This window comes from Primulina huaijiensis, chromosome 12, assembly GCF_012295235.1.
Source record: "Primulina huaijiensis isolate GDHJ02 chromosome 12, ASM1229523v2, whole genome shotgun sequence".
Lineage (NCBI taxonomy): Eukaryota > Viridiplantae > Streptophyta > Magnoliopsida > Lamiales > Gesneriaceae > Primulina > Primulina huaijiensis.
The window spans coordinates 6,994,289-7,010,433 of record NC_133317.1 but is presented as its reverse complement, the minus strand read 5'-3'; the positions used below and the strand labels follow the sequence as shown (position 1 = coordinate 7,010,433).

At 38.9% G+C, this 16,145-nt stretch overlaps 2 protein-coding genes across 4 annotated transcripts in view; both read left to right on the top strand.

Annotated features, from left to right (window-relative positions):
* The window catches only part of LOC140990172 (uncharacterized), a 3,507-nt gene extending 3,119 nt beyond the window's left edge, over nt 1-388 (top strand). The window contains exon 2 of the mRNA XM_073459751.1: nt 268-388. Within this exon, the coding sequence (XP_073315852.1) occupies nt 268-388 (121 nt within the window). The remainder of the gene's footprint in view (nt 1-267) is intronic.
* Nucleotides 389-1,364: 976 nt separating this feature from the next.
* On the top strand, nt 1,365-4,313 carry LOC140990507 (ACT domain-containing protein ACR4-like). Of its 3 annotated transcripts, none has more exons than XM_073460233.1 (8): nt 1,365-1,639; nt 2,221-2,297; nt 2,404-2,449; nt 2,551-2,665; nt 2,760-2,827; nt 2,919-3,512; nt 3,595-3,699; nt 3,777-4,313. In XM_073460233.1, exons 2-8 carry the CDS (start codon nt 2,251-2,253, stop codon nt 4,116-4,118), a joined length of 1,317 nt encoding a protein of 438 aa, XP_073316334.1. In that variant the 5' UTR covers nt 1,365-1,639; nt 2,221-2,250; the 3' UTR covers nt 4,119-4,313. The 3 variants fall into 3 exon arrangements, with proteins under 3 accessions (XP_073316334.1, XP_073316332.1, XP_073316333.1); XM_073460231.1 differs by having other exon boundaries at nt 1,365-1,673; XM_073460232.1 differs by having other exon boundaries at nt 1,365-2,297.
* Nucleotides 4,314-16,145: the final 11,832 nt, after the last annotated feature.

Below are 16,145 nucleotides of genomic sequence, written 5' to 3'. Positions count from 1 at the left end.
CGAGGGCGAGCGTGCGCAGAGGGCGGAACGTGCGCGCAGAGGGCGATGGCTCGCGCGGGTGATGGTGAGGCGATGATGAAGCGGAACTAGTGTTAACGTGCAAGTGAAGCGTAGGCAGGGGAGAGCTGGTGAATGAACTGCAGAGGAAATTTTTTGTGGGAGAAGTGAGAATGAAAGGAGAAGGCAACCTCTATTTATAGGGGAAGCACGACCAAATCTTTCCTTTCAAATGAAGATTGCGATTTGATTTGATATCTTTCCCTTCAGAGCAGAATTACGATTTGATTTGTTTCCAAATCTTTGGAGACTGACGAACAGCAGGAAAAATGCACGGCCTCACCCTTGTGAGTGCTTGTTTCTGAAGAGCTTTTGGGGGCGTTGCCCGTAATTTTCGCAGTGGTAACATCGTTCGTTAACGACAAACGAAATTAATTTTCCTGGCATGGTACGTCCTCAACACCGATAAACCAAGGACACCACAATTAATCGAACTTTGAACCTACGATTCAGTTCGACTCGGGAGGGGGAGACTGGTGATACCCCATGGATGAACCCATCAACCCATCTCTAGGGCCCACAGGTGAAGGCCCATGAGCAGCCCAGGTATTCTCCTATAAATACCAGGTTTGAGCGTATGATTATTCATTCACTATATTGTTTTCAGCAGCGCCCTTAGCTGCTCCTCCCATATATCCTCAGTCTCTGACTTGAGCGTCGGAGGGGCTACGCCAGGACACCCTCCTGGCCCCCTTCTAACGGTCTTATTCTTGATTTCAGGCTCAGGGTGATCTTAAAGCCCACGTCTGAACTAGTGACGCTCGTTGGGATCGGACACGAAATTTCCCGTGAGTATCAGGTGTTGGTTAGGTCCTCCCACGAACCTGTGTAACATCTTTTATTATACGATACGATTTAGATTTGTGACACATTTATCAAGCAGTTTTCAAAGAAATTATTATCATCCTAACATGAGACACATGTTACAAAAATAAACCATATAACACAAGCTTTAAGCTGCTCCCCAAGAACGGTATAGTTCACCATACCAGCGCATATTAGCAGGCCCCTACCTGCCAAATATTCAAACACGTGGGCAGACTGCTAAAAAGCGCCATGCAGATGCTATAGGCCCTCCCCTTCTCGGATTTCGCAGGAAGTTTCCTTTTAAACAATATAATATAATAATATATGCTAAAAAGACTATATTATAGTATCAAAAAACAAAATATTATTTCCTAAAATACACCACTATCTTAGAAGAAAAGTCAAGTCTTCTAAAGTCAGGTGAATATATTATATTTTATATAAAAATTGATAAAATTATATTCACATCCAAATTTTATATATTAATAATAATATTTTTCGCCTCCAGTCTCCTTTCCGAGCTGAAACTAGAAATTACCAGACGGGAACCTGGCTGCTTATATACATATATAAAGTATACCTACAGCTCGAGGAGTGAAACTGCGTGTTTATTTTCGTAAAATTGATGAAATCAAGCTGTCGTCAGATTTCTTGATTCGCTTATATCATATTTCCGGAAATTATATATATAAGGTATATGCATCAAGATTTGCTTTCTTTTCTGACGTCGTTTATTTCAACATCGTTTTTGTCCTAAGGATTCAAGAAAATATCGGTAAGCAGGCCAAGAATCCTCAAGAATTTCGAAGGTTTTGTTCAATCTTTAGTTCTCTTCTTGCTGATTATTTGGCACATCAAAGGTTTCAGTTTTGTTTACGTTGTTTGTTTGAGTTGGAGTCGTTTCTTTCCCAGTCAAGCGTGACTAGTTTTACTTTTTCGAAATATTTTATTGTTCTCGTTGTTTTTTGGGTTTGGTGTGTGTGTGTTTTTTAGAGGGAGGAGGGTGAACTGTGACGTCTTTGACTGTTTTTCACACCTCCAAGTGTGTGTAATGTGTGTTTTTATTTCTTGGTATTTTCTGTTTAGTTTAAGGTTTCATCTGTTCCAGTCTTATGTTTGATAATCTTAATTTGCTTCTGCAAAAGCCAAGAGTCTGTTGCCTCCACAAGATCAGGAAGAGGGGTTTCGAGTCGGCCCCTTAAGAGGACATGGCTAGTCTTTTAGATTTCTCAGAATCATTCTAGGATCCATTACATGTTTATGTGATTTGTAATGGCGATATATTTCTAAGTCCACTAGTTCTTGAAAAAGATCAATTTTTTTTTCTTTATCTGAACTTTCAATCCTTTTCCACAGAGCCAGGCACCAGTTTGTTTTCCACGAAACATGGATGATGAATACGAGAAGTTTATTCGGAGAATGAACCCTCCAAGGTATATATAAATATAATAATCTATATATGCATATGTATGATATTCCTATGCAAGGAAGTTACTTAATTCGAATTCCATAATAAAATTCAACATCAAATGTTGCCAGAGTTGTCATTGATAACGAATCGTGCAAAAACGCTACGGTTATTCAGGTACGTCTAAATTCGAACTTTTGTTATTTAGTCTTGGACTCTGCACTCGTGAATATTTTCCATTTTTTTTAATTTTTGGGTTACGTGGTTTGATGCTGCAGGTAGACTGTGCTAACAAACATGGTATTCTTCTTGAAGTCGTGCAAGTCCTTATTGATCTCAATCTCATTATAACCAGAGCTTATATAACGTCTGATGGTGGATGGTTCATGGATGGTAACGATATTTTCATACTAATTTACGAAAGATAGATTAGTGTACTATGTTTTATGGAGTTAAAATACAATCTTGAAGCTTTTTCTTCAATCAGTTTTCAATGTCACTGATCATGATGGGAACAAGATAACAGATGCTGAAATTCTGAGTTATATTCAAAAGGTGGTATATTCTTGGTGCTAACGATGGCGATTTTGACGGTTTTGTGTATGCATACGAGCAAGAGTTGTTATTTTTTGCCTTTCATTTTCAGTCACTCGGTCCTGATTCTTGCTTTGCGACCTCAATGAGAAGATCTGTGGGGCTAACATCCGAAATGGACCACACTTCAATCGAGTTAATAGGAAGTGACAGACCGGGGTTACTTTCCGAAGTTAGCGCGGTTCTAACCCACCTCAAGTGCAATGTGGTGAATGCTGAGGTCTGGACCCATAACACGCGTGCAGCAGCCGTAATGCAAGTAACTGATGAGTTAACAGGAGGGGCGATTACTGATCTCGAAAAACTAACCATGGTTAAGCGCCTTTTATGCAATATTCTTAAGGGCAGTAACAAATCTAGAGAAGCTAAAACCGTGGTATCTCATGGGGGGACTCATACCGAAAGAAGGCTTCATCAGATGATGCTTGCTGACCGAGATTATGATCGAATGGGGGATGATTCTCTGGACGATAAAGAAAGGCCGAGTGTTAATGTTGTCAATTGGAATGATAAGGACTACTCGGTGGTAACGATCCGGTGCAAGGATAGGCCGAAGCTTCTGTTTGATGTTTTGTGTACTTTGACTGATATGCAGTACATCGTTTTCCACGGAAGCGTCGACGCCGAGGGACCGGAAGCTCATCAGGTACTCGATTCGTCCTTCATCTCTCCATGTTCAAGGTCTTGTGACATGGTCTGAAAAATACTCTCGGGTTCGTGTTTTTAAGGAGTACTGCGTGAGGCATGTCGATGGATCACCGTTGAAATCGGATGCAGAGAGACAAAGGGTGATCCAATGTCTTGAAGCAGCGATACAAAGGAGAGTATCCGAGGTAGGAATTACCATTGTACATTGTTTCTATTTTCTTGTATGAATTTTGATCTGTAGCTTGTTCCATTTTCTCCCAAGGGCTTGAAACTAGAACTCTGCACAACCGACAGAGTGGGGCTGTTGTCTGATGTAACACGGATTTTTCGCGAAAATAGCCTAACAGTGACCCGAGCCGAAGTGACCACACGAGCCGGCAAGGCAGTAAACACATTCTACGTATGCGACGCGTCGGGGTACCCAGTGGACCGAAAGATTATAGATTCCATACGACAAACGATCGGACGAACAATACTTCGAGTAAAAGGCTGTCCTGAGGAGATGAATCTAGTCCCTCAAGAATCCCCAACAAGATTTCTGTTTGGAGGGCTCTTCAAATCCAGATCATTTTGTAATTTTGGTTCGATAAAGTCTGATTCTTGAAGCCTTCAAGATAAGAGTAGCGTAACTCAGGGGCTGACCCTTTGGACTACACTGATACACGTTTCTTTTAGCTTCTCATTTGTTTAGTGAAACATTCACATTCGTGAAAGAGTCCTTGGTATATTTTTAAGTACGAGATCTTACACTTTTTTAATAAAAGGTTCTAACGATATTATCAAATTATTTAAATTCATTCATTAATTTTATTTCCAAATTATCTTTTCATTTCGCAATTCAAAACCCTTACGCCAGATTTAACGGTTCCAAATGCATTGAGAATCATGGGTTCAAGCTACCCTAAGGTATTACTGTAACCGTAGATCTAATGAGTCATGTTTTATTATAACATTAATTATATCCCATGTGTTGAAATATGAAACTTTTTAGATATATGATTTAGGTACTATTCTAATGATAACATCTCATTAACCGGATCATTATGTTTTTGAAAATAATGGCAGAAGCTTTGAGCATTCGTTGCGAGTAGGTCTTTCATAAGACGGTCTCACGAATCTTTATTCATAAGACGGATCAATCATGTCCATATTTACAATAAAAAGTAATATATTTGACATAAAAAGTAATATTTTTTCGTGGGTGACTTATATAGAATATCTGTTTCACAAAATTAATCAATGAGACCGTCTCACGTGAGTTTTTGTGTTTAGTTATCTAAAGAATCTCATTCTCCTACACTTTAGTCCAATGCATTGTTGGTTATCGACTTCTCAAGATTACAACTTATGATGCTTCTAGCTTGAGTTTGATCTTGGAGGATTATAGGTTCTTTACTACGAAACTACTTTCGTGTTCTTTTGTTTTGTTGGTTGATCAACGAATCAAGCTGCTCATTTTTTAGGTAGGGTCGCTAGTGGCACGTCTTATTATGAAAGTATGATTAATCATCGATATCTTTTTTTTTATTTATGTCCTAATTATTGAAAATTTGACTTTATTTTTAAGAAAAGTGCAATTGTGATTTTCTAATCCCCCAGTTTACTTAAACCTTGTTATATTATTATGAATTAACAAATTAATTTATTATAAACTGATTAATTATTTAAATTTTGGATTTTAAATATATAATAATTGTATATGCTAACTATTGCCAAAGCATAAATTATTAATTCGTGCATAGTAACGGCTGCCAATGCTAATCATCAATCGCTTGAAAAGCAATTTGCTCTTAACGTTTTATGTTCCGACGGTGTTGGATGTCTTGTTCATGCCTACATGTATTAGAGCACTTTTGGACTTGTTACCATTTTTATATTAATTACTATTACGTTGTATTTAAATAGATGAATTTGAAATCAACGCATTTCGATTATATTTTTATTGTTAACAATGAAACAATAAATAAAATCTTAAACACATATTTTACTTATTTATACACTAGTTGCACAAAATATAGTGAAATTCAAATACCTCTATTATTGGGTGAACTTTAAATTCTTCATAATTAACATGAAACACTTTATAAACATGGAAGATGTGAATTTGAATTTTATGGTCATGTTTATCTAAAACTACAAAATACATTTGAAATCTATAGATTTGTAATCAATCAATCCAAACACAACTTTAATGTTTCAATATCCTGACGTCCATTTATTTGTTTATTTTTCCAAAACGCCACTTCTTCTTTCCTCTTTTTTTTTTGGTAATAATATGAAAGATAAATTCATAACACTATAGTCTTGGTGATGTATTTTTTCTCTCCTAAAACAATGTATATTATGATATCTCAACCATGAGAAGGTATCATGTAAGGCAGTTTTACGGATGAGACAGTCTCAAGGATTTAAATCTTTGAGACTGGTCGACTTGATATGAATCTTTGAGACGGGTAGACTTGATTCATATCTCAAATAAAAAATAATGATTTTGGCACAAGAACAATTTTTTGTGGACCGGATAAGGTATGAGATCATTATCTCATGTTTGGTCTATGTCAGCAGAGCACATGTGAGATTTGAGAAACCCTATATGTTTTGTGTAATATTGTCAAAGAATATAAATGCAAAAACTTGTGTGAGACGATTTCATGGGTCGTATTTTGTGAGACAGCTCTTTTATTTGGGTCATCCATGAAAAAGTATTACTTTTTATGCTAAGAGTATTACTTATTATTGTGAATATCGGTAGGGTTGACCCGTCTCACATATAAATATTCGTAAGACCGTCTCACAAGAGATCTACTCAAATATAAATTCCCTGGTTTTTTTGTTAATTGGATATGTATAACGCCGTTGACCAAATCTTACAATGATAGAAGGAAAAATTATATTTTTGATAATATATTGACAATCTTAGTCCACTAATTTGTGTTTTTTTTTTCAATTTTCGTTTATTTTCTTTGGAGTGTTAATGTTGCGCAAAAAAAATGCAAAGTGCCACCAACAATTGCTGACAAAAGATATTACTAATACGTCTGATGTTACATCACCATTCCGATAAAAGTTGATTAAAATTGAAAAAAGTGTAAATAATAGATTAAGATCGTGAATTGACAAGACTAAAAAATGAAAATTATTGGACTAAAGATTAATTTTTCCTTGATAAAAATTCGAATTTTGTCTCTCACTATTGATTAGTGTGTGTGTGTGTATAAAGTTATATTTAAGTCATTTCCTCGTCATTTCAAGCCAATGTTAATCCTTAGTCACGAGTCTCCTGTGGGTTGGTCGTGGGGTCGGCGGCTTATAAATCTTTATCTCAAATCATTTTTTTAATATGCATGTATTCTTACATATTTATTGAAGTAATAATGTTGATCAAGACTCCGAGAGCATGTTTACCCGTCAGAAAATGGCAATTAATTAAACGAATTTAATCTTTAATTATTCTGAATAATTGATTAATATGTGTTTCATGATCAGCTACGGTATACGAGAAGTGGACTAATTAAAATATCCAGAAAAGTTTAAAAAATAAAATAAAACTAATTATTGGATAGACATATGAATTATACAATAAAATCTCTCAATTGTTTCGAGAAGAAATATTGAATATTGTCAGTTCGGAGTTCAACTTCACAATCAAATGCTTTGAATCCGAACTCATCGGTTTTTTCGACCCTACCCACATGAGTAGTACCTCGAACCATTGAGAAATTGACACGTATCAATTTCATGCAATGAAGAGTTGGTACATGTCAAAATTTGTCAAATGTCAACTCCTAAATGATTTTGAGACACTATCCATGTGGATAGAGTTGAACAAACCGAACTGTCTTTTGTGAAATAGTTAAACTGAGTTATTATGGGATCGTGACTTTCGATCTATAAATTAATTATGCATCTCTCACACACTAATATTGATAAAGGTTATCACAGTCATCCTTGTAATCCAGGTCCATGTTGTAGCTTGACTCATCTATCCAACTTATTCCAACCTAGAAGTGGTTCCAACGATTTCAAAAAGTAGCTAGCTCCCGTGCATATAATATTTTGTTCATGTAAGCTCTGTAAAATCTGGGATTTCGTAATATCGTGATCATATCAGTTTAATATCAGGTTAATAATTTGATGGTGTAATCTTGGATATTAATATTTAAATCATTCAGAATATAAGATTTGTTTTAAGATTATCTAAGTTGTGTAGATAATTTTATCGTGTACAGAATTATAAAGCTCAAGATTAAGATAATATTATCTATTTTAAACTTGAAAATTTGGTAGGAATAAATTTATCTCAATCTAAGGAATTAAAGAAGGAATTTTGAAAATAATCAGATAAATATCTAAGATTTAGGTTGATATTGAGATACGAGGATAAAAGATCAAATAAGAGATAATAGAATTCGAAATCTAACAATATATACTAGGAATTTTCGAAAATTAGGTGGGGAAGGAAGAAGGAGATTTCGAATATCTACCTAGATCACGGATATATCATGATTCTAGATTTGATTCACAGTTCAAACGCACTATCACGATAGCAGCCAACTCCTATAAATAGAAGGGCCCTAGTTTTCGAAAAATCACACCCAAATTCTCTCAAAAATTTCGAAAATCTCCTCTAGTCTCCATAGGAATTTTCGAGCACAGCGAAGCGCTGCCGCCGTCCAGCCGTGGAAGTAGGAATTTCGAGAATTCCTGTGCAAGCAACCCTAATTATTCACGTAATTTTTGCATCAAGAATTTAAGGTAAGTGGGCAAATTTTAAAGTTTTAAATTTTTGGGTTATGTGTTTTTGTTTTAAAGAAAAAAAAAATGCGGTCGAACACCGTCTACGTTTTTTTAAAATCTTGTTACGTTTTTGTGAGAACACTGTGAGGATTCCCTGAAAATGGGTGGAATTCCAACATATGGCCCTTAACAGTGGGATAGAACTGTTTTACGGCCTCGCCCTCTTAGAGGATTAAAACTTAGGGACTGACGTCAGTAAACCATGAAAGGTGAAAAAATTGCAGTGTTAAAAATTATGAAAAGCATGCTGTAAATATATGTTATTTTCGAAAATATGAAATTTTTATGTGGTGTTCGATAATTCCCCCATTTACTGAGTATTTCCAAAATACTCACCCCTTACAACCTTTCCCAGATAAATCCGAAGAGCAGGTAGAAGAAGAAGAATCAGAACAGTTTTGGGGATGGTGATTAGTAGACATGATTATTTTTTATTTTTAGAAATTTAAAATTTTAGATTAGACGTTTCCGCAAATTTATTTTATTTCAGTTGTAAAGACAGTTGTTTTTTTTGAGGAGTTATGAATAATAAACTGGTTTTCGGTTTATACTATGCTACGAGGCTGGTTGTTTCAATTGTGTGATTGTTAAACAACGCCGGTGTCAAATNATGAAACCGTAATTTCATATCTACGAAATTGGCATATGAACCCTAACCGAAAAGTATTTCGTCCAATTACCCTACCAATCCTACTCCGATTTTCAATTAAATTTACCCAAACAATATAAGATTCATGGGTAACTTTTCCCAACAATCAATTGCAAGATCGGATTAACCAATCGGAAACGCCCAAATTAAAGTGAGTCCGCCGATTTTGAGCGAGTTCCGGCCAAATTAAGTAGTTTTCCGACCGATTCTGGCCGTGCCACCACCGGTTCCGTGATCCTCACCCCGTCGCCGTCCTACTCGTTTGCTCCGACCACACTCCGGCGAGTCAACTCGGCCGAGTCAGCGAGTCAACCCGCCAGCGTGCGCCCTTCGATTTTTTCGTAGGAAACTCCGAATTCGGTCCCGTCAACTGATCTGAAATACTCTCGATATACTCTTCGAATCCATATGTCTATCTTAAAACTTTCTATTTTGGGAATTTTCGAAGAAACTTTTAATTTTCAGTACTTTACTTTATCCTGATATTTTATCATATTTATGATATTTTGAGCATTTTCTTTTCTTTTTTTCAGGAAATGTCTCCCCAATTCCGCACTCGTGCCCAAGCTGCAATCCACATGAAGCAGCTAGCCATTGATAACATGGACTTGAGGTAATACGGGAGAATGCGATCTTAGCCACAGAGAAGAAGGTAATACGAACCCAACTTAACAACGCTATCTACCAGGGAGAGTTGGTAAGAGGAGTTAACATGGACTTGAGGGACGGTATAGAACACGGCTTGTATCGAGAGAGAAAGCTGCATGAAGACATCGACCGATAACGAAAAGAATTAGAAGAAGAAAAACAGCAAAATGCCAGGAGCAAGAAGAGACTGGAGAATTTAAGTGAGGCTATAAACAGCATTTCGAAGGTGAACCATCATCTGGCTCAACAGGGTGAGGTACTGAAGAACAAGATCAAGCAGAACAAGAGGGATTACGAACTGCGCCACCAGCTTACCATTGATATGTTGGACGGGGCAGAGGCAGACGTTCAGGGATGGAAGACACAAGTGGCCCAGATTAATGCAGAGAATGCCCATCTCACTCATATGGTAGAGCTACTTCAGGAAGGAGAGACGGAGGAAGAACCGGAAGAGGAAGAGCCGATAGAGATTGAGGAGCCTATAGCAGCCATTGGGGATGGAGAGATAGAGGATTAGACTAAGATGTCTTAGTGATTTTGTTCTAGGAGTTATTTTACTTTTCCGCTGTTGCTATTTCATTCAGTACGACTTTTAATTCTTTTAGATTGGTCATGTTCATTTTAGTTCTGTTGAGAAATCAATAAAAATTTGCTTTATTTGATTCATTGATTTCAATTTATTTCCGCAAAATCTATTGCATGAACTCTACTCGTTCAATAAATTCTTAGAACTCGTAATTTTAGGAAATGGCCGGCAGACCCCCGAGACAGAATCGCAACCCGCGTTATGCTAATACTGACCGTGAAGGCGGACAGGAGAACGAGCAAGGAAATGGACCCCCGCCTGCAATCAACTTAAGCCGAGCTGATTTTATGGCCATAGCCACCATTGTAGCGACAACACTGCAAGGATTGGGAAATCAGAACGCTAATCGGCCACCACCACCTCCACCACCAAATGGAATCAAGTTCCACTATGAATCACTCCGCAAGAATCGGTGTCCAACCTTCAGTGGAGCTGCAGACCCTGAGGTCAGCTAGAGCTGGCTGAAAAGTGTAGAGACTCAACACCGCCTATTGGAAGTTCCCGAGGCACTGAAAGTGGACGTGACTGTGCCGTTCCTAGAAGATAAAGCAGGAAAATGGTGGGAAGCAATTTCACCAGCCATGACAGCTGCAGGACCAATGACTTGGCAGCGATTTCGAGAAGCCTTTCTGAAACAGTATTATCCAGCCGAGGTCAGACTGCAGAAACTGAGTGAGTTTGAAAACTTCACTCAAACTCCGGATATGTCAGTCGTGGAATACACTTCCCAGTTTAATGCCCTTGGATCTTATGCTCCGGCAATCATGGCGGACGAAGTTTTGAAACTGCACCGTTTTAAAAAGGGATTGAACAGCAGGATCCAATCAGCCTTAGCAGTCTACCAACCCGCTAATTTTTCAGATCTAATGGGTGCAGCTATCCGAGCCGAAACTGACATCCAGCGCAGAGAGAAGGAATTTAAGAACAAAAGGCCCATGAATAATCAGCCCTCACGCAGTAATCAGACTTTCAAGAAGCCTAACCAGTCCGGTGGACCATCAAAAGGACCTTCGCCTACCTCAAGCTACCAGGATATTAAGCCTTGCCCAACTTGTCACTTACGACACCTGGGAGAATGCCGAAGAAACAGTGGAGTATGCTTCGGATGTGGGAAAGCGGGACACCGAATTGCCGAATGTCCTACTGCCGCCAACCAAGCAGCCGGGCCCAACAAGGGAACAGGGCCAAATACAGGAGCTAACCCTAACAAGCCAAAAGAAGGCAAGCCTAATGCCAGGGTCTTTGCTATGACTCAAGAAGAGGCCGACGACGCCACTGAAGTCGTGTCAGGTACCATTCTTATTCAAAAAGTGCCTGCTTATGCGTTATTTGATTGTGGTGCCACGCATTCATTTGTATCTAAGAGACTCGCTAAGAAACTAGGACTTAAGCCCGAATTATTAGCCGAACCTTTTCGAATAGCCACACCTACAAATAAGGCCATCGAAACTCACGAGATCCACAGAGACTGTTTGATCAGTATCGGTAATCAGAAATTCAGCACAGACATAATACAAATAGTCATGGCCGACTTCGACATCATCCTAGGGATGGATTGGTTAGCCAAAAACAATGCAATAGTGGACTGTAAAGGGAAAAGAGTTAAATTCCGAACCCCGAATCAGGAAGAGATCGTGTATCATGGTAAATCCAAGGAACGGAAATCACTCCTTTCCGCTTCCCAAGCATGGAAGGCAATGAAATCCGGAGAAGATATCTACCTAGCAATGGTTAGCGAAGTGCAAGGAGAAGCCGAACTAAAGATAGAAGACATCCCAATAGTATGTGAGTTCCCGGATGTTTTTCCAGAAGAAATCCCAGGGATAGTCCCGGACCGCGAAGTTGAGTTCGAAATCAATCTAGTTTCTGGTGCAGCACCAATATCTAAGGCACCTTACAGGATGGCGCCAGCTGCACTCAAGGAGCTAAAAGAGCAACTCCAAGAATTGCTGGACAAAAAGCAAATTCGACCTAGTGTTTCCCCATGGGGAGCACCAGTACTTTTTGTAAAGAAGAAAGATGGGAGTATGAGGTTGTGCATCGACTATAGAGAACTAAACAAGATCACTGTCAAGAACAAGTACCCCCTCCCGAGGATTGACGACCTATTTGATCAGCTTAAAGGAGCCGAAGTCTTTTCGAAACTAGATCTGAGGACGGGATACCACCAACTGAAGGTTAGGGCGGAAGATATCCCGAAAACGGCTTTTCGGACAAGATATGGACATTATGAGTTCACAGTGATGCCTTTCGGGCTGACCAACGCACCTGCAGCCTTCATGGACCTAATGAACAGAGTTTTCAAACCATTTCAGGATCAGTTCATAGTAGTATTTATTGACGACATCCTCGTCTATTCTTCCAACGAGCGAGATCACGAAGAGCATCTGCGCATTGCACTTCAGACTTTGAGAGAAAAGGAACTCTATGCTAAGTTTAAGAAATGTGAGTTCTGGGTAAAGAGTGTATCCTTCTTAGGACACGTAATCTCTGAAGCAGGAGTATCAGTGTATCCCAGGAAAGTCGAGGCAATTACAGAGTGGCCGAAACCTAAGAGCGCCACCGACATCAGGAGCTTTCTTGGACTAGCAGGTTATTACAGGAAGTTCGTCGAAGGTTTTTCTTCGATCGCCATACCACTGACGAAACTCACTCGAAGAATTCCAAGTTCGTTTGGGACGAAAGTTGCGAGAAAAGTTTTCAGACATTAAAAGAAAAGCTCGCATCTACGCCAGTACTGATCTTACCCACGGAAGATAAGGAATTCACCATCTGCAGTGACGCATCTAAGGAAGGTCTGGGATGCGTGCTCATGCAAGAAGGAAGAGTGATCGCCTACGCATCAAGGCAGTTGAAACAGCACGAGCAAAACTACCCTACGCATGATCTGGAGCTAGTAGCAGTTGTCTTTACCTTAAAAATCTGGAGACACTATCTCTATGGCGCCAAGTGCGAAATTTTCACAGATCACCAGAGCCTCAAATACCTGTTCACCCAAAATGAACTTAACATGAGGCAAAGGTGGTGGATCGAACTACTGAAGGATTATGACTTGACTACAAGTTACTATCCAGGTAAAGCAAACAAGGTGGCCGATGCTCTGAGTCGGAAAAATGAGAGCAAGATCACCCTGGCCTCACTCTCCGCGAGGCCATGTCTGCAAGAGACTGTAAAGTTAAACCAGGACCGAGACCCTGAGCTAACAAAACTCAAGGGACAAGTTGAAAGTGGGAAGTCTCAAGATCTACAAATCGATGACAGAGGAGTCTTATGGATGAAAGGACGACTGTGTGTACCAGACAGCGATAACCTTCGCCAAGAAATACTGTCAGAAGCACACAAGTCCAAATTTTCAGTCCACCCAGGGAGTACAAAAATGTACAGAGATCTTAAGAGCAATTTTTGGTGGAATGGAATGAAAAGAGACGTGGCAGAATTTGTCGCTAAATGCCAAGTGTGTCAACAGGTCAAAGCAGAGCACCAACGACCTGGTGGATTATTGCAGCCCTTGGAAATACCTGAATGGAAATGGGAACATATCTCCATGGACTTTGTGGTAGGATTACCAAAGTCAAGGCAAGGTCAGGACGGAATATGGGTAATCGTAGATAGACTTACAAAATCCGCACACTTCCTACCCGTCCGTATGAACTACAATCTGGACAAGTTGGCCACACTGTATATGGATAATATTGTACGACTTCATGGAGTACCAGTGAGCATCCTGTCTGACAGAGACCCAAGATTCGTCTCACGATTTTGGAAGAGCTTCCAAGGAGCCATGGGAACAAAAGTGACACTTAGTACGGCCTATCATCCACAAACCGATGGCCAAACCGAGAGGACAATTCAAACTTTGGAAGATATGCTGCGAGCCTGCGCTCTAGAATTCAGTAGCAATTGGAGCAATCACCTACCATTGATCGAGTTTGCTTATAATAACAGCTATCACAGCAGTATTGGGGTGGCTCCATATGAAGCACTGTATGGGAGGAAATGCCGATCACCATTATATTGGGATGAAGTGGGAGAAAAAGCAATAGTAGGACCCGAACTCATACAGACAACAATAGACAAGGTTACAGTAGTCCGAGAGAAACTCAAGGCAGCTCAAGATCGACAAAAGAGTTGGGCAGACATGAAAAGAAGGCCAGTGGAATTCAATATTGGCGAGAAGGAGTGGTCCGATTCAGTAAAGCTAGGAAGCTGAACCCTCGTTATGTGGGACCCTTTGAGATTTTGGAAAAAGTTGGCACGCTAGCATACAGATTGGCACTGCCACCAAAAATGTCTAGAATACACAACGTGTTCCACGTGTCTCAACTACGGAAATACATCTCGGACCCAAGTCACGTGTTGGAAGCAGAACCACTCATGATCGAAGGTAACTTGGGAGAAGGGCTGAAATATGAAGAAGTTCCCATTAGAATTGTGGACACCAAGGAGCAAGTACTAAGACGACGAATCATTCCTTACGTCAAGGTGCAATGGTCTAACCACACGGAAAGAGAAGCCACATGGGAGCTAGAAGAAAGGATGAGGGACCAATACCCGTACCTCTTCATAGACCAAGCCAACCCAAGTTTCGAGGACGAAACTTCCCATAAGGAGGGAGGGATGTAAAACCCGAGATTTTGTAATATCGTGATCATATCAGTTTAATATCAGGTTAATAATTTGATGGTGTAATCTTGGATATTAATATTTAAATCATTCAGAATATAAGATTTGTTTTAAGGTTATCTAAGTTGTGTAGATAATTTTATCGTGTACAGAATTATAAAGCTCGAGATTAAGATAATATTATCTATTTTAAACTTGAAAATTTGGTAGGAATAAATTTATCTCAATCTAAGGAATTAAAGAAGGAATTTTGAAAATAAGCAGATAAATATCTAAGATTTAGGTTGATATTGAGATACCAGGATAAAAGATCAAATAAGAGATAATAGAATTCGAAATCTAACAATATATACTAGGAATTTTCGAAAATTAGGTGGGGTAGGAAGAAGGAGATTTCGAATATCTACCTAGATCACGGATATATCATGATTCTAGATTTGATTCACAGTTCAAACGCACTATCACGATAGCAGCCAACTCCTATAAATAGAAGGGCCCTAGTTTTCGAAAAATCACACCCAAATTCTCTCAAAAATTTCGAAAATCTCCTCTAGTCTCCATAGGAATTTTCGATCACAGCGAAGCGCTGCCGCCGTCCAGCCGTGGAAGTAGGAATTTCGAGAATTCCTGTGCAAGCAACCCTAATTATTCACGTAATTTTTGCATCAAGAATTTAAGGTAAGTGGGCAAATTTTAAAGTTTTAAATTTTTGGGTTATGTGTTTTTCTTTTAAAGGAAAAAAAAATGCGGTCGAACACCGTCTACGTGTTTTTAAAATCTTGTTACGTTTTTGTGAGAACACTGTGAGGATTCCCTGAAAATGGGTGGAATTCCAACATATGGCCCTTAACAGTGGGATAGAACTGTTTTACGGCCTCGCCCCCTTAGAGGATTAAAACTTAGGGACTGACGTCAGTAAACCATGAAAGGTGAAAAAATTGCAGTGTTAAAAATTATGAAAAACATGCTGTAAATATATGTTATTTTCGAAAATATGAAATTTTTATGTGGTGTTCGATAATTCCCCCATTTACTGAGTATTTCCAAAATACTCACCCCTTACAACCTTTCCCAGATAAATCCGAAGAGCAGGTAGAAGAAGAAGAATCAGAACAGTTTTGGGGATGGTGATTAGTAGACATGATTATTTTTTTATTTTTAGAAATTTAAAATTTTAGATTAGACGTTTCCGCAAATTTATTTTATTTCAGTTGTAATGACAGTTGTTTTTTTTTGAGGAGTTATGAATAATAAACTGGTTTTCGGTTTATACTATGCTACGAGGCTGGTTGTTTCAATTGTGTGATTGTTAAACAACACCGGTGTCA

Excerpts from the sequence above, each read along its gene's own strand:
- LOC140990507 (XM_073460233.1), top strand. The coding sequence starts at position 2,251 with ATGGATGATGAATACGAGAAGTTTATTCGGAGAATGAACCCTCCAAG. Across the intron at positions 2,828-2,918 it reads TTCTGAGTTATATTCAAAAG|TCACTCGGTCCTGATTCTTG; the intron begins GTGGTATATTCT and ends TTTCATTTTCAG. Across the intron at positions 3,513-3,594 it reads AGGGACCGGAAGCTCATCAG|GAGTACTGCGTGAGGCATGT; the intron begins GTACTCGATTCG and ends CGTGTTTTTAAG.